General features: G+C 35.0%; 1 protein-coding gene across 1 annotated transcript in view; it reads right to left on the bottom strand.

Moving 5' to 3' along the window:
- Window positions 1-342: 342 nt before the first annotated feature.
- Window positions 343-19,195, bottom strand: part of SPOCK3 (SPARC (osteonectin), cwcv and kazal like domains proteoglycan 3) — a 220,730-nt gene continuing 201,877 nt past the window's right edge. The window contains exons 8-11 of the mRNA XM_087736142.1: window positions 11,728-11,949; window positions 4,901-4,963; window positions 3,508-3,645; window positions 343-2,483 (exon numbers count right to left, since the gene is read on the bottom strand). Of these exons, the coding sequence (XP_087592268.1) occupies window positions 2,311-2,483; window positions 3,508-3,645; window positions 4,901-4,963; window positions 11,728-11,949 (596 nt within the window). The 3' untranslated portion in view covers window positions 343-2,310. The remainder of the gene's footprint in view (window positions 2,484-3,507; window positions 3,646-4,900; window positions 4,964-11,727; window positions 11,950-19,195) is intronic.

Here is a 19,195-nt window from a genome sequence, read left to right as displayed (position 1 = left end):
TCGGGGACAAAAATCCACGCGTATTCCCTCCTTTTCCAGTCCAGTGGGGAATTTTCAGGGAAGAAAGAATATAAACTTCTTTCATGCTCTTCTGCATGACAGTTCATTTTAGAATGGTCTTCATACTGTAATCCCATTAGGCTAAACATATTATGAATTCTCTTTCCATACTTTAATTCTCCTAATATCACAAGTTTTAAAGAAATCCATTTTTAGTTAATCATCTAATGACCATTTATCACATCAGAAAAAAAAAAAAACCACAACAGTACTTGCTACATCAGCCAATAATGACAACATTTTTTCTTTAGCTTCTTTATTTAAAATCAATTTATATGTCAGTTAATTTCAGCCATAAGAAACTGTTCTCTGATAAAATCCCACTATATTGGAACGGTAAACTCTTAACTACTTTTATTTAAGAAAATAATACAACTATGCCTCACAAATTATGACAGAGTTTGAAAAGAAATCTCTCTCTCTTTTCTATGTAATGGAGACAATGTCACAAAAGTACATAACAAAGCTATAGAAAATTCAGGAAAAAATAAAGAAAAATAAAAGCTCCCTATGGGTTTTGCCTTAGTTGAAAATTCTTTACTAGAAATAAAACATTAATAAATGGCTTTATACAAATAAATACATATTTTAACAGGTGAAATGTATCTGAAGCACAAATTTTTCCGTTTTCAAAATGTCAAACTATGCAAAAAGTCAAAATGATGGGCTATACTGGCCAAAGGTTGGTTACAAGATTCTTTATTTTGCAAACTATACAGAAACGGTAAAAAAGAAAATGCATTATACTTTTCAATATTACATAGGGTAAACATTAAATTTAGTATTTAATGTGTAGAAATTAATTCAAATAAGAAACTGATTTTCCTTTTAATTAACGATGGGAAACCAGTGATCCAATTTTGAAATTATACAACCTGTAGTACTACATTATACAGGTCACGTCAATTTTATTGTGGGCAGAAAGCAATAGATATGATATGAACGAAGATGGTGGAGTCTCAAAATGTCTACACAATTAATTAACATGCTAACATAAATACAGTGATTAAAGTAATTTTCTCTACAGTCAAATCTTAAGTGCTACTCTACACAATAATTATAATCTAGTCCACATGGTAATTACATAACAATAGGAAAAAAAAAAGAAAATAACCCATTTTCTTCATTCCAGCAGCAGTACCTATACTGGTATTAATTTGGTAATTGGGTGTGCTTAGCTATTGCCTAACATCCTATACTGGTATGCATGCTAAAACCTCTCTATTTCTATTTTGCAAGGCACCTTTACAATACGTTCCCTAAGTTTCTGCACTAGTAACAGAGAACAACATGAATTAAGATAAAGATGCAAAACTATTTCCTGAATTAAGAAAATAAAAAGTATCATTATACATTTATTAAAAACTACCTTGGGGCAAGTGCCAATACTCTGAAACACAGTCATGTATAAAGGTAATATAATTTTAAGCAAATTTTTTCCCCATGTAAAATATTTTATGCTAATCTGATTAGAGAGAAATACAGAGAAACAACAAAGGGTGAAGCACTGTTTGAGTAAATAATGATAAAGCCTATACGACCTTGACATGAAAGAAAAAAACATTAAGGAAGGACAAGAAAACTTTAGAATTACAGAATTGGTGCTTGTCCGTGCTACTGCTTTTGAAAAATCCTTTCAATAACCTAGCCATTTCCTAATAAAAAACAACTACAAATGCAAACACAAAGGAGGACTTTGCTTTATTTTTCCCCTCCTGATAATTTTTCTCTGTACCTTTGGTTAATTAAAGGCTGGTGAGATGCTACTTGTGCACCAATGTTTTTCTACTGTAATACTTTTTTGATTTATTAAATGGACAATTTGCAAAGCCCGCAGGGCCTAAAACACCAACAGAACTAAAGTTAAGTTACAGTACGTGTTCTGAAGAGGACATGCACAGTTCCAAGTAAGGGCAAGTATCTTTTCACCAGAGTTTTAAAGAGACTGGCTGTCTTTATAGTGTGTTTTGCACGTTTACATTTTCAGTAGCACATAACATTTCTTTCTTCAGGCTAGACTTCCAATGTGTTTTCTTCAGCGCAAAGGCATTTAAAAACTCAAAAGCACATAATATAATTATTCTTATTTAAACAAAAAAGTCAATGACTCCAGCTGCAATGTTTGAAATAATCATACAAAATATACATGTTTGTTAGAATCCTTTTGATCTTGCAGAACAACAAAGGGATTTTATGAAATGTCATCCTGTGAATTTTAGAAAGGTACAATTCACGGACCCCCTAATATTATCAAATATATCCATCATGATCATCGTCATCATCAACATCATCATCTCCTTCGTCTTCATCATCATCTTCAATTTCATCTTCATCATTCATTATTTCATCTTCGTCATCTTCATCATCTGTCCATTCATGGAAATCGCCAGAGGCAAAATCACCCGAAGTCTCTAAATCGATAGCTAAAAAGGTATGATAGTTATAGAAAAGATACACAAGATACACTACATATTTATAGTATAATATACATAAGCATACAAAAGGCACACCAGAATACTTAGTTTCAGGACAATTACTTATTTTAAACTACACAGTGTGACACAGGAATCAAACATAAATAATACGAAAACTCTTTTGTCTATAAAGAAACCCACTTCAATAGGGACAAATTTCTCTCTGTTAACAAAAGGAGACAAATTTTATGGATTTGTAGAACTATAATGAGTGCCGGGAACAACTGAAAGAGATTTAAGTCCAACTTACAGATGACAATAAAGACTACTGATAATATACACTGTCTGTTGTCCAGTTCTTACCTATTATCTTGAATTATCTATCTAGAACTGTGCATTTATCTGGTAAGGATCCTGGACTACGTGGACAATAGGCCTGAGCTTGTATGTCAAATATTGTGTTAAATTTACCCTTTGTTTCAGGCTATGTTCTTTTGTTGCAAAAGACGTGGAAAGGAGTAATTTAAGACTTTTTAAAAAAAAGGAAAATATTTTATTGCCATTTTCTATATCTGGGACATCAAATAAAGGTGACATGGGAATTCTTGGAAGAAGTTGCACAGTGCTGCAGGAAGGGGAAAAATAAGGGAAGATTCAGTGTGCTAGGAACTTTTGGTAATTCCCTCAAACATAAACTGAAAAAAATGTCAAATTGAATTCACTAGCATGCCGATTACCCAAAGGGATTTCATCAAGCATTTGGGGGCTTGTCTAACACTGCTCTAGATAATTAATTTTCCCTAGGTTTATATACACTACGCCAGGCACATACGCGAGGTCTACTAATAGCTGACACAGTGATAGGAGTTGCAAAAAATAATGAAGTAATAACAATAACAAATTATAATTTGTTATTTTTTGTTTCAAAATCCGTGTAGTTGGGTCCCACATCTGTTCTTACTGAAGAAATTTAATCTGGTTGGTAATCAAAGGGAATAACACCTCTAAACCAAATGCCACAAAGGGTTCTTACCGCATTCTGCCGCACCGTTTGTTCTGGATCCTGTTACCTCATTACCGTATCTGTCAACACACCAGCACTGCCCTACACTTCCATGGCACTGACTTGGTTTGTAATACCCATCTTCATCACATAAGGGGAGGTACTGCCCTGTGATATATAAATATTGAATAAGAATATTGAAAACTACCTTGTGGCCAATGTAACAATTATAGCAGAAAGTAACTACCTTTTGCTCTTTCCACATTCCAGACTCTACATTGACTGGTTTCCTATAACTAAATTCAGTTAAGCAGAAAGTGACTGAATATATCAAAAGTGGGAGGGAAAATAACACGTATGAGTCTTGGACTGATTTCAAGAAATAAAGTGACCAATCTTCCTTTAAATTTTTCACTGATCCTATGATACATATTCCTTACTCCCTGAAAGTCTCAGTCGAGATCTTCACTGTATTCTGGGCAAAAGGCTCAAATGTAGCACCCAACCCTGAATGAGATGTTCTATAATCTGTGGAGTACAAACAAGTCTGAATAATAAGGGCCAGACTTCCTGGACTAACAAACTATCTGCTACAAGGCTTAGGAGCTGTTTTTATTTAATATATATTTTACAATCCATTTAGTTACCTACTAATGTTTAATTACTCCACCACAGAAGACAAATGCAGTTTAATACACCAATTTCATCAACAAAAAATGTAAAAAAAAGAATGTTAAATTTGCATTTATATGCGAAATACCTAGGCAAATTAGGCTCTAAGCCGAAAAGGTTCCCCACCAAGAGTACAAGACACACAATCAGGGTCTTATTTGTGAGGCAGCGACTTGCCTAAGGCTGAATAATTCACTGTTATTCATTTGGAATGAATGGAGACTTTTTGAAAGAAACATAAAATGTAGACAAACCACAATGAACAAAACATTCATATGAAAGCATTTTGAAGTGCACAGTTGTTAGAAACCATCCTTAGCAGAAATACAGTTTTGACTACTTTGGGCCAAGCCTTTTATTGTAGCTTTCATACAGTGGCTAATGGTAAAATGAAGCTTTTACATTTCAGTAATATTGATACAGTATAAATTGATTCAAAACAAAGATTTCAATTACTTAAAGAATATTACAGGTAAAGGATCAGCAGAGATACTAATTTAGGAGTGCCTCAGACTGTCCCCTCTATAACTGCAAAAACGTACCTTCTATTAGGGTAATAAAACAGATGTAATATCTTTTGGTAGGTAAGGTAATAAAACTAAGTTTAATAGCTTTCAAAAATTTCATAAATTTTGTTGCTGGAATTTACTGCAGTCTATCTTTGTTGGATTAATATTGATTTTATGTTGCTGTTTCACTAGGGTTATTTATGTAAGCAATAAAACCTTCAAAAGAATGATCTATGGCTCACCTAGGAGCTTCTTTCCTCCTTGCTGCTTCTGAATGTTGCTGAGTTCTGTCTGGCAAGGTGGGTCTAAAATGACATAAAAAATGTTAAACAGATTACACTGTATCTAGGAAAGAAAGCATATGACTAAGTTTTCATAGTTTGCTACGTTCTAAGGTCACTCTAACTACTGATCTTAAGAAACACACGCATCCTGCATTAGTAGTCATGTTCTAAGCTCTGAAATAAAAGAATTACTGCACCTTGCTACAGCTCCAGAATTATGAATTAGAGCACCACCATGGATTTGTGCAGAAGGCCACTCCCAGTTAACCCAGTGAGCATCTAGTCACTAGTCTGGAGGATCAGGGAATGCTAGACCAAAATAGTAACTCTATCACACCCTATTTTATCAGTCTACAGAAATCAGAGTGTGACTGTGAAGCTTGCCTCATGTATTGGTTAGAAACAGGATGGCTCTTTTAATGCTTTCCCTTTTGTCCTTGTTAGAAGTCATGTTCAAGTTTTGTATTTCATGTACTACACTAAGAAAATAAGAATTTTCTCCACTGAAGTCTGCAAGATAGTGGTTCTGTTGCAACAGTTTAAGACTGAATCCCATGGGTACAAAGCCCCATGTTCAGCAAACTAAGTTAAAAACAGTGGCCAAACTTTAGATGGCTCTAAGAGGCAGAATAGGTATTAAAATTCAGTTTTCCATTCTTCAGAGTTACAGCTCCAGTTCTGAAACATTTAATTTTCTACAGTCTATAAAAGCAAGTCACAGTATGCCCCATGAATGGGAAGGAAATAAGACATGAATGTGTATATGTTACTGCTGAATAAGTGAAAGAATCAAAGATGGCAAAGTACTTATCTCTGAACACTGATACTGCGTACTACATTAGACCATTAGCACAAAGGCATTTCTCATTCTGAATGAGCAGTAGTATTACTGAGTTTACTCACATGCGTCTTTAGCTGATATCATTCCCAGACAGTATTCTGATAACATCTCACTAAAATCTCACATTCTATGAATACTAAATGCATTTGCCATTTTATCAGACTCTGATTATTTAGAATACATCTTTGCCATGCAATTAACTCAAGGTTCCCTTCTGAAATATAGTGAAACTACTTTTTTTCCATGCAAACAGAAAAAAAAATCTTCTGAGCTAGTTTAAAGATCATTAAGACTGGCCTAGCTTATTGATGAAGCACACACTTAGACCAGAACCTAGTCACTGTGTAGGGCAATGGGTAGGCAAAAATCACCTGAGTGATGATAGCCCAAAGTAGCCTTTACTGAATTCCTCCTAAAGGAAAACAAGAGTGCTCACCCTTTAGCCAGCTGAGAGCAGCACAAGATGCACAAAGGAGTGCAGGAAAGGCAAGAATACATTATAATACATGGAGGTGCCTTTCTTGTGGAAATGCTCAAACTCTGGTGACAAATGCCTAGATGAACTGGGGATCAAAAATACATTTCTGGTGAACACATAGCCTCTTGGCTGGCATAGCCTAGATATACCAATAGGCCTTTGGTATTATTCATGAGGTCTTATCTGACAGAGTAAAGAGAAACTGGAAGACAATAATAACCCCTTACTGACAGTAGGCTGTTTATTTCTCTTGTCTTTACATTTTAAATGCTATTTACATATCCTATACATTTAAAGAAGCTTATAAATGTTTAGAGTGGCCTCGACTCTCGTGGGCCAGGTTTTCACACTAAATCTATAATGATTCTTTTTAGAGTGAAGGCCTTAAAAGTAGGCCCTACTTTTAAAATACTGTTCACAGGAGTCTCGGTGCCAGAACAAATTTTCAAGAGGCGTCTTTCCAGACACCAAGCAATTTTCTGTGTGTGCTCTTGAACACCACTGGGCCTTGACACCATTGGATGGGTATTGGGTTTTAAGTATTTAGTCTTTGAGTATTTGCTGAGGCTATATAAAGTTTTACATTTCTTGTTGTAAGAAGTGCTTTGATGATGATCATGCTCACTATTATGCCAGAGATGTTCATTACCTTTCAAAACTAAGGTTTCTGTCTTTCCTGATATTTAAAGAGTTAAGCTCTTAAGTGTACAACATTCTGAGGATCAATTATTTCTTAAACGAAAGGTATTTTCAATTAATCGGTAATCTAAAAAATTAGTCATTTATGCACACAAGTACCATAGGCTAGAAGGATCTAGGGTTGTGGTGGACTTGGCAGTGTTAGCTTAATGGTTGGACTTGATGATCTTAAAGGTCCTTTCCAATCTAAATGATTCTATTCTATTCTATCTTTCAAAGAAGATGGGAAATATGCTGAAGGAGAAGAACTAGTCAAATAGAAAAAATACATGTATTTTGTTCTATGGAAAAAAAATCCTAAATTAGAAACACAGAGTTGCACACATGAGCACTAACATGTGGAAATGATGGACTATACTTAATGAAAAAAATCTTCATGTACAGGTATAATTCTTTGGTGGTATAATTACAAAAAGGAATACCACTAACCAAAAGGTAACAAGGCAATATGAGAAAGTTACTTACCCAAAACTCTCTTCTTCTCAGAAGCTAGGTCTTCAAGATTCATACTTAAGCTTTGCTTCTCAGGATAAAAGCAGCAAAAACTCTTAACAATACTAAGTCACTCTGGTGCTTAAAACTGTCAAAGAGAACGGCAGTTCAACCAATTCCTTTTGGTCCACAGCATATCGTTTTTCCTCTCTCCCCAAATCATAATGCTTCCCTCTTTCTTTTCCAGTTAGTTCCTGAGTTTGGAAAAGCTTTCTTTTAGATTTCTGAACTTATTTCAATAAAAAAGCAGTGTCATTGGACAACTTTTGGGAGTCTTGAGCCAAGGAGAAAAAATTTCTTTACAAAAATCAGTGTGGTGGCTTCCTTTGAAACAGAAATGAATCTGACATCAGTCTTTCTGATAATCTGAATGGAAATAAGAGACCTAATCATCCTTAATCTACTTCCACAGGTGTGGCAGGAATTGTCTTTCTGACGGTATCACTGCATTGTTATGAGTGATTCATGAACCACTTAACAGCAGCCATCCACAGTTCTTCAGTCCTCGAAGTACTGAGGTACACCAGAGTATGCCATGTTATTAATACTGGCCCTTGAGACATCAATATTCAGTTGTGTCAAGAGGTGCTGCAAGGCTAGTATGATTAAGCTTTGATTTACCAAAAAGAGGCATGTTAACAGAGCAATGGGAGTAAAACTGGTAGATTTGACAAAGAATGTCTAGGATTTTTAACAGACATGTCTCAAGGAGCTGCTACCCACACACTGAGCCTCCAGCTTTCACAGATTCTCCATCTTTTTCAATTACAAAACAGTGATATTCCATCTATCAAGCAGATAATATTCGGCAGAGCCCCTAGCTTCTGGCATATGGATCAGAAGATTAGGCCACCATGTTGTGCCTTGCCTGTGCTTGGGGTCAAGTATTATAATTGTTCTTGGACAACTGAGCTTTAACTTTAGGGATCTGAAGCATCAATATTGCACTTCAAGAAATCCTTCTGGGGACCCCAATTATGTGTTAAGGCATGTTACACCTTCCTTTAGAATAATCTATAAACATATTTGAAGTCCTGCAATCTGAACAGACTGATGAAACAAACATGAATCACGATAATTATCATTCTTCTGTAAGATGGACTAGTTTTAAAGTCATAAAGACATCTTCCAGCCTTGACAGATAGAAGAGCCTGTAAGAAAAAGGCATCTAGAGGAGTGCTGGACTAATAGACCCATGCAGAGGCCTGCAGTAAAGAAACACTTAGGTGCTAAGCATTAATATTCCCTGCAAAAGTGGGTACTCTCCTACTCTGAAGCAGTGATGCAACAAAAACAAGGCTGTAATAATGATGAAGTACTGGCAGAAAGAAATTCAACCTATAAAAAGGTCAACATTGCAAGTGCCTCAGCATTTAGATAAGCACTAAAGTGTTAAGCTAGCTTCACACAACTATGAAAATAAGTTCTGGAGATGGGCACTGAAGCACTTGCATGAGTTGTAGTTGAAACTAGAGGGCAATAGCGATCAAAGCATATAGGAAGACTTCCAAAGAGCACTGGCAAAGTGCAGATTTTGAAGTAGTGCAGAAATGCATTATAGTGTCTTGGACATATCAAAACTACACATAAAGCAGAATAAGGTCAAGAGAAAATGCAATAAGCACCACTGAGCCACATGTAAGTGTTTAAGCATTAGTCAAGGTGGGACAGCTACTACAGGAAAATCTTTTTCTGAGCAAGAAAGATCTGACTTAAGTATTCATAAGAAGTTGCTTATATTGACTAGAAGTTGTGAGTAATGTGCAGTAATGGGTCTAGTGTACTGTAATGCATCATGACAGACCTCAAGCAGAAAGAAAGAAGAGTTGTAAGTTCTTGTCTGATCCTGACAGTCTTGAACTGTGAAGCTAAGATCAAAGAGCAAAACGGTTTCTCAGATAATGACTCAAGCAAATACTATGTATTTTAAAATAACACGACAGAATTTCTATCCCAATATGATACGTATTGTTGACTAAATTTTGTATTCATGTTGAACACCGTTAATCAACAGCAGTGCAGTAAAACTAAATCTGCCCAGAAAGCACCTACTAACCTCAATGAATAGAGAGCTGTCTACATGGTCTGAAGCATTCTGTTAATACCAACTTATTTTAGTAAACATCAGAGAGAAGCCACTGAATTTCTCTACCTAGCCATCTCTTTGCTATTAATAGCAAAGGTCTAGTAGAGGTCTTATTTAGACTGTTCAATCAAGTAAAACACAACCAAACATGAACATATTACAAGGTTTAGCATAACACTGCAAATTATGAATAGAGAATTTAGTGGGTCACTAATACATTAGGGAGTTAGGATTCAGATAGTTGTGCAAGAGCTAATAATAAGATGTGACAAAAGAAGACTATGAGCTTTTTTTTCTCCTTATACCTTCAAAAAAGGAGAATACAGATTTTGTTGACAGTGTTAATTTGGAGGGATGGAGTGCATGTTTAATGTGCAAGGATTGCCAAAACTGAGATTTCACCTCATTTACAATGTTGAGGATGCATCTTTTTTACTATATGCTCAAACACACTGTGGTATCAAAAGCTATCTAACCTGTTTTGAATCTGCACCTTATCATAACACCATGGTCAAGACAATGAGAAAATTGGTAAAAAGGAAAGAAAAGCTTTATAATGTTGGATTCTGCAATGGGGAGAATCAGTGTCACTGAAAGCCAGATCGCGGATTTTTAGCCTTTGGGGTACTGAATATAATTCAATAGTGTTTAAATCAGTCTTTATGATACCATCCTTGGGTTCTAGCGGTACACTGAGCAAATATTTTAGACTAACAGTATTTATAGGCTATAGAATGCAAAATTTCTTGAAACTAATCTGTGGAAGTGCTTTCTTAATGCCCTGGTTATGCTGTACGTGCATTATATGAAACTGGTAGAAGAGCCAACTGGTAGAACCTTGGACCATACTAGGCCACATGTTATGTGCTGTACTTTCTCTGAAAATTGAAAAGAATTATGCTGCCCTCCAAAGAGTAAGGGTGTTATATATTAAGCTGAAATGATTGTGGTGGTGGTTTTTTTATTTTAAAGACAACCAAACAAAATGTGTTATGTTCTTTACTTTAAGAACCACTTTACTTCTGGCATGGGTTATTTTTCATTTACTGATTTTGTTAGCAGTACATAAATGCTTATAAAAATAAAAGCCAAAATGTTGTTCTACTACAAAACAAGGTGTTTTGAAAGATTTTTTTAACTACAAAGTTACCAAAGAAAAGAAGTCTGCTATTTAGTATGTATCTACAGAAGTACACCTTTATTTTTGTTCAGATTTACAATGGGCAGATGTGGCATGATAAAAATCTTTATTTCCACAGAAATCAGAGTCAAACCATGGATGCTGAGTGCTAATGGGAATTTATCATGACAGTTTTAAGGGCACAAGTGAGATTAAAAAAGTGATATTAACATTTTCAAAAAGGCTGAACTGGCTTTGCAAACTTTCCACCAAATCAGTATTATCTCTTCTACTAGCAGTAGAAATTTGGGCCCTGGCTGCTGTTTATTCCTTTGAAAATCTCCCCCATGTTAGTAAGAAAAACGAAGGGGCAATTCTGTCCAGTTTCAGCCAATATGTGATGAGTAAATTCTTTGATTCATTACAACTAGTTTGATTATATAATTTATGTGATGTCTCACCTAGATCTAAAATTTCTATATGATCCTCAGGAAAATAATGCTTATAGGTTGTGTTTATTTGTTTAACCAAATCACATCAGGACATTAACACAAGATTCATCTAGGCAGTAAAAATCAATTGGGTTTAGGTCCAAATGACTGGAAATAACTTTATCCATAATGTTCATTCAGTTATTTTAATAGGCTCACAAAATAGAACATTAGGATGCCCTACTTTAGCAATAAAAAAGTTTATTTTATAATGTAGGCAAAGTAGATTGGGAAAGAAATAATTTAAGTAATTTCTTTATTTTGGTCTGTTTCCTCTACATACTTACTGGAATTTGGCATGAGAAACAAATACTGCTGTAAAAGCATTAGCCGCTGTTTTACACTTTCTTTAGAATCCTTGAATTTCTAGCAAGCCTTTCCATTTAACTTGAGTTGTTCGTTTGTTTGTTTTTTACTTCATTTTAGGTATTCACAATAGGTCAAATACCTTAACACAAATTCATGGTACAGCATTTAAGAGCTTGTAGTTCACTGTAATCTTCTTAATATGTTAAAAAAAGATAAAGCACTACAAAAAGGTCAGTCATATACATATGCAGGTTGTTCTCATCTTTTACCTTGCTGTCTTTGGAAGCAGTAGCACCACTCATTGTTAGATATCAAACTGTCCTTGTATGTGTCACAAGAATTGAAGAATGCCCTGGTGCATGGCTCATTCTTGTCAAGGTAAATGCTTCCAAGTTCTGACTGGTCCAACAACAGATCATAGTTCGTATCAAGCCTGTTAAACATCCAGCCAAGGGAGTCTTTGCAAATTGGCAAAATGCTGGTATCAAATCCTAAGAAGGAAAAAAAAAAAAAAAAAAAAATCATATAGCAGGAAAGATACAGCAGCTGCTGAGCTCAGCCACCACAAAAGGAAGCTGCATCACGGAAATTGCTCCAGTGGTACATAGATACAGTACATAAACAGTGTATGCTATTGAAATACTATGTATAAATTATATGTCAGCTTCATTTAAAAAAATCATTAAATTAACCTGCTAAAAAAATTAATCCCATCATCAGTCTCAAAGCATTTAGAAGTATGAGTTTTCTTGTCAAACATTATACCTATAGCACACACATTATGTACAGTAATAAATGAACTACAGTGATTTCCTGGAAATTAATTCTGTTGAAGAATTGTAGTGATATTATAAATCAGGAGAGTGAAGCTTAAGTCATTTGCAATGTTTACAGAACTAAGAAGAGAATAAATTCCAGGTAACTTGTTGGAGTCCATTTTTTTTTCTTCCTATAACATATATTCAATTCTATGAAAAAGGAACACAATACTCAGCCTCAGCAATGCTTTGAAAGTTATCATATTTTATCTTTACCTGATGTACTTTACATCTTGGAAGGGGCCATGGAAAAGATGATTGCTAAGAGCAGCCGGCTGCCAGTATCAGACCTACTAATACAGCTTGCATCTTCCTAAATTGTTGCTTGGGAAAAGGGCCATCAGGAACAGGCTGAGTTAATTATTCCTGTAGCCAAAGCTCAGACTTCATGTTTGTTTTTCCTGCATCAACTGTCAAGTACATGCGGAGTTGCATATGGACATGGATGGGAAATTCAGAAACCACCAGGCCTCTTGCCTATGTAGAAGATGTGAGCTGCATTTGATATACACACACCTTTTTTTTTTCCTGTTCATGTGCTATGGGTCTTACCACAGGCTTATGGTGCATGGGGTCAGGCAGTTGAGTATATATCCTAATACAGAATGAGATTTAGTGCTACTAAATACTATTCTTTTAAGCTAAAAGCTACTATTCTAAGCTAAAACTGAGCACTGAAAAAATGAGATTGGTGAATATGGCTATAAAAAAGTTGACATGAGAGCACACAGGAGTTCCCAGTTTCTACTGCTGTTAAAATCAAGCCTCTCTGTCTTAGTTGTTGTTCTGAAAACAATAAAAAAATCGGAAACGTGTTGCTATACTGCTAAAACAGGTCAATTTGGATAACTCAGTAATCAGGTTTAGAAATCAGTAGATTTTCCTTTAGATATATATGTATATGGAAGTGTCCATGCTATGGTAGAACGACCATTTCAGAAAGGAAGAAAGCTGATAGCATCAAAAACTCCCTGTGGAAGTCAGACAACCACATAAACTCCTCTTCCCCAGAAATCCTAAATTAACTATGACTTTTTATCAGGGCAGTCTCACTTTTTCTTGCTCCCTGTTGATCTGTTGCTTTCATTATTATTTCTGCTTGACAGAAAGAAAAGAAAAAAGAAAAAAAAATAAAGCAAGCTATTTGATATTTATGATATTTTTGATGTGTTTAACACCATTTAAAAACATAGCCAAGCATTCAACCAACAGACTCTCTCTTCCTTCCTCTCCAGCCCCTGATAAAATGTCAAGACAAAACAACTTATTTTTTTGTGGATTAGGAAGAGCAGAGAGAGACAGGACCTGACTGAATGAATAAGGATATACAGTAGATGTGTTATTCAACTTTATCTGTAAAAGATATCAAAATTATTTAGCAGGTGTTTTCAATTTGAAAAATTCTGGAAGGTTCCTCCACCTTAAAATATTTGGTCTAAGGATGAATGTTCAGTATAACATTATTTACCTCTAAGGCTCTGTTCCTGAAGGCCTCTTAACACTTCCCAGATATTTCTCTTTTCTCTGCTAGTGCTGCTTTTAGCTAGAGATCCTCCTCAAGACCTTGGATTCAGAAAGGGGTCGATGTTAAACAGTCTGTTTCCTGTCCTGCCTTTTGTGTACCTGCATGAAGGGAGGAATTATTCTTGTGCTCACAAAATTTTTCTGAATTTGGCATTCTGGCCAGCTCACCAAACTGCAAGACAAGTTGCAGAAAAAGAGCAACCATGAGGAGACAGATTTTAATGAATAAGATGCCAGCTAGAAAGGAATATAAGATAAAAGCCACTTTAAAATTGTATTCAGGGATGGATCTTGTGGGCCAAAGCAGATAATTGTAGATAATACATCTGCATGTGGAATTTTAAGTGTAAGTTTGTTGAAAGAGGCATTGCTTTCAAGCTTGGGACAAAGTATTTTTAAATTAGCATTTGTGGTCCATGCTGGAAAACCTCACATCATTAAGTACTTCGTATTTTAGGACACTAAAAGCTAGTGTTATGTATTTAATAAACTCTACTAAGGAAAAGGAGAAAAAAACCAAACATCTGCTTATTTTATCTCTCTGTCTGTTTCAAATTTTACTCTAAAAAGAAATAAATTTATCTGAAGAATAAAGAAAGACCACTAAACCTTTCAAAGGTTTTATGCATCACTAAATTAAGGTTGGAATGATATATATCTGCAGAAGATTTTATCCCTGTTTTTTTCTTGATTCCCTTAACTAGCATTAGCCTATGAACTGAATTCACCCTCTATTCCCATTTCTCAATTTTTTCTCATTTCTTTCTATATAGTCTCTAGATTTTTTTAAAAAGTGTGTCTAATAGTGATGTCCCACTGTATTTTTATCTATTACATTCGTCATAGTTAAGGACAGAGTTTGAAATTAAAACATTTGCATTGGAGTCAGCAATATCATTAAAAACCAGATGATTTTATTACAAATCCCGATATCACCAGGAAAGCACCAGAAAAATGTCATTATGTTCTAATATTTTCTATAAATCCAGTTAAAGTTCAACATAACTACAGCTTAATATTTAAATATAGAGTTTGAAGTCTGATATTTATGATATACACTTCCTAGTAAACAGGAATATATTATAACTGGCACATCAGAATTAATAAACCTACTTCGAACAATAACGTTTCATATAAGAAACATCTTTTGTTATTTCCAAGCCTGAAAAATAAAGTTTACATATATAAAAGCTGTCATAACCTATCTATTAAATATCATCATATACTGGAGAAAAAGCACTGTAGGTCATGTGGTCTAGCTTTCTACTAAATAGCTGTTTGATGTAATAATTTCAAAAACTAATCATGCTTTACCTTGAAAGTAGTTTATGTTTCTTTTATCAGAATTTGCTTCTGAAGCAGTTTGTGTTTTTATTTACAGCCCAGGTATATTTGTTGTTGTTTTTACTATTTTTTTTACTTCTTTCTCTTCTCTGGTGTTTATAATTTTAGTGTTTTAAACAGAGAAAATCACATCTCCTCTTAGTTTTCATTTGGCTAGTTTCACCAAGCCAAACTCTTTCACGACCATCAGTCACTGCAGTACAGCGTAGAAATGTCCGAAATCTAGGTCAAATATTAGTTTAGGTGAAATAAATAAAAATGGCTAAAGTATTTCAGAGGTAAGCCAGGCACATGTTGACAGAGACAGAAGCAGCTTTGTTTGATCTAAAATAGAGCAGTCCACTTCCTCCAGAACTGCTACACCACATAAAGATCATCACCTCAGTTCCACGTTCACATTATAAACCCTAAAGAGATTACTGTGGTAATGTAAAATTCCTGGTTCAATTTTAAAGAACCCTTAAGAAACTTTCCAAACTTAAGATTAGCAGAAGTGCTTTCTCTCTGCGATGACTTTCTTCCTCTACAACAATATTAATAAAATAATATAGGTGTCACTCTTGAAGGCACGATACTTTTGAAAAAGAGTCAGGAAAGCACGTAAGTACACACCTAGAGTTTAACCTCTGCTCACATAGTTTGACACATGAGGGGGTCAGGTGATACAGAACTAAGAATCACAAAATCACCAGGTGACCTAGAACTAGGAAATTAATTGCCCAAATCACAGACTACATATATTATCACTTTGAGCACCAACTGGAATGCTGTTCTTACACATTTTTCACAGTTGTGACACAAAACAAAAAGCAGAAACTAAAGGGGGAAAATTAGTATAGTTGAAGGATAGTAATTTATTCTTGATGATTAAGTACCAGGACATTATACTGAGGAGAGCAAAAATTGCTGCTCAGATGTCTAAATTACAAAGGAAGATTTTCTCTCATTTTAACCACTTACTTGAAATCTATTTCCATACACCATAATGAAATGAGCTTTTATGCAGCTATTTCTGAACATTGTCTAGAAAAATGTGAAGTACCAGCTTAAGCTCTTTGTCTCAGCCAAAACAATCCCAAGGGAAATCTTATTAAGAAATATACCCCCCCTCCATGGCTTACACACTAGCATTCAAAACATTTTCTCAGAAGAAATGAACAGAAATGTTCCTGTGTTTCTGATTCTTTCTCAGGGCAGAATTTCAGCTCTTAGTAAATATAATCTGCTTTTCAAGGTAAAACTATTTTTTGCCTGCTTATTAAGCTCATAAGTAATAAATCCTTGTGTACATTGAGGAAGATAGCTTTTGACATTATGTGGAAATCAAAACAGCATACATGCATATGGCTCACATATTGCATTATCTAAAAATTGTTTGTCTAATATGCCAAGAGAAGTAAACTGCATGATTCTTTCCAACACCAGTATACTGTCCAGTACAATAAGACACTGACAAATCATACATGTGAATAAACACACATGCACTCTGCCAGAGTCCTGACTGCCATCTAGACCATGGCTTTTACTTGTTCAGCATGCAAGCTGCACAGCAAGAAGGTTTTCACTTGTGATGGATTTGTCTAATATTTTGCCTATCAGAAAATCTTCAGTTAGCAGCATCTCACAGCTGAAGCCTACCATGCACAAGGCGGGAGCAAGTTTTCCTTCCTAATGTAGTTTTATCAGGACAGACCTGAGCAGGAAGGACTAAACTAAAAAGAGAGGATTAAGCAGAAATGAATGCTTTCTGTCATATTTGCTGTTCACAAAAGTGCTGATCTAGGTGAGACTCATCTGGCTCCATACTAGCCCAAGAAGAAGACAGCATTAGACATAACGTTCCCTGTCACCTCTCTAAAGTTGTAATATAAGCCTGCTCACTATGATTACACAGATAGGAGTGGAGCCTGAGCTAGGGCAAGACATGGGGAAGGTACCAAAGGTCTTACGATAAACCTAGGATAATTGACTCTCATTTTACAACAAAAGGTACAAGGGAAAGAAATAAAGCACAGCTGCAAAATCCCTTAAATACCTGTGAAAGTTTGCATCCTGAAGTCTCTCCTTTTCCAGAAAGTGTTTTAGAGAATTTTATATGGAGGTGGGGGGTGGGAAATCAAGATGAATCCTATTGCTGGAAGCTACCAGTTTGCTAATAGATTGACAGGTCAGATGAAATGTATTCTGTGGGACACCAGACCGACCGTTTTATTAACAGGAGTGACTGTTAAGGAAAAGTAGAAGATAACTGAAGGGTGGAGAAATAAAATAAAATGCTACAATAAGCATCTATATGTGTTTCATTGTGTATAAGGATAATTCTGTACAAAAGATTGAGTCAAAACAAACTTCATTCAACAATACTGATTTAGTTCATTCAAAGTCTTAATTTTAAGTAAAGATGGATTAATTTAAAATTCCTGCTCAGAATTACTTCTAGGCTGGGTTTCTTCTTCTAGACTCTTGCTTTAAGGATGTCTGGGCTTATGCAAACCTGACACATGCAGAAAGTCATTGGAAGAACCTTTTCCTTCTAGCAAACTAGAATTATGGTTCGGGTTGCAAGCCTGTACAACTTTGCAGTTCAGTTTACGGGACATTTTCTGAGATAATCTGAGGAAGCTGCCAAATTCTCAGGCAGTCAGCCTTTTCAAGACATCAAAAAAGTGATGTTTAAAACTGCAATTCTTTTTATCTCTTATAAATATACAATGAGTGCATGGGAGAGTACTGACAGGAGTAGAGCAAAAACTTATTGTTCTGCTTACGAGTTTTGTCTGTACATCATGGTTTCCAAATATGCTTCTGCAATGAAGATCAGGGAAATTTAATTTACCTCTGCATAATGTCAGCTGTGTCTCTTCATCAACAAGGAACTTAGGATAGTCAGAATGAAGTAAAAAACTCCAAGCAAAGATCTGAAATTGTTAATATTATTTACACTTTTCTATACAAAATTTGTCTTTTCCTGCTGCAAGTTTGTAAGGGTATTTGGCAATTTTAGCGTAATACCATCTCACCATGCTAGTTCTAGACAAGCCAATTTTAAGTAATTTTCTTTCAGACTTCTTGTATTTTTCTGTTATTTTCAAAATTATGAGTGTATTAGACTCCAAATAATCATATTATTCCCAAGCCATAAGAAGATTCTCTATTACCTTTGGCCTCTGGTCTTTCATCTTCTAACATGACAAGGCACACAAGTATTCTTCAGAAATAGACTGCCTGTTAGTAGAAATATTTGTGGGACTACGGTATTTTTTGTGCTTTGCATTTGATGCATTAATTCTCTAGAGTTTTATCACACAAAATTAATACAGAAATAGAACAAATATTTTAAAAGACTTTAAACAGGTACGTGAAGTCTTACTTAATTTTGCAACTCCTTATTTCCCCATGCACAAAGGCATAATAATGGGAGTATTATTGTAGTACAGGCGTAAAGTATCCTTTTTCCCTTTGTGTCATCTATTTAGACCATAAATGGCCTAAGGACAAGATTTAAGTGTTTTTATAGCATTTATAGTAATGATACTTCTAGATATATGCAATCTGAATACATCCGGACACAAACGGCATTTTGGAAATAAAATCCTATTAATTATTTGAAATATTCTAGTCTGCATTACTAATAAGATTCACCTTTGGAAAAAAAATAAGTGTCAGTTAAACAAAATTATGTAACTCTTGTAAAAACGCAACAATGTAGGCACCTTACATTTTTCACTTGTTATCAGCATATTGATGGCTCTAACAGAACAACTTAAACACTATTGTTTGGTTTGTTTAGAAATAATATTGATGATTGCACAGATCAACGTGGACTATTTAATAGCCGGAACAACTCTTAAAAGCACCAGCAACGCACTACAAATTTGCACCACATCTACCTTGGTCAGAAGAACCGTGCCCAAGCCTTTTAACAAATCCTGTCCCAAGTGCCACCAGAGAGACTGAAATATGAAAAATCCTAAATGGAAACAGACAACCAGAACGGATGTCACAAGTTGCTTTTTAAAATGCAGAATGGTTTTTCAATGAGGAAGGAACT

Source organism: Nipponia nippon, unplaced genomic scaffold, assembly GCF_047370975.1.
Source record: "Nipponia nippon isolate SJK-2023a ecotype South Korea unplaced genomic scaffold, ASM4737097v1 scaffold_6, whole genome shotgun sequence".
Classification (NCBI taxonomy): domain Eukaryota; kingdom Metazoa; phylum Chordata; class Aves; order Pelecaniformes; family Threskiornithidae; genus Nipponia; species Nipponia nippon.
This window is presented reverse-complemented; position numbering and strand designations above follow the sequence as displayed.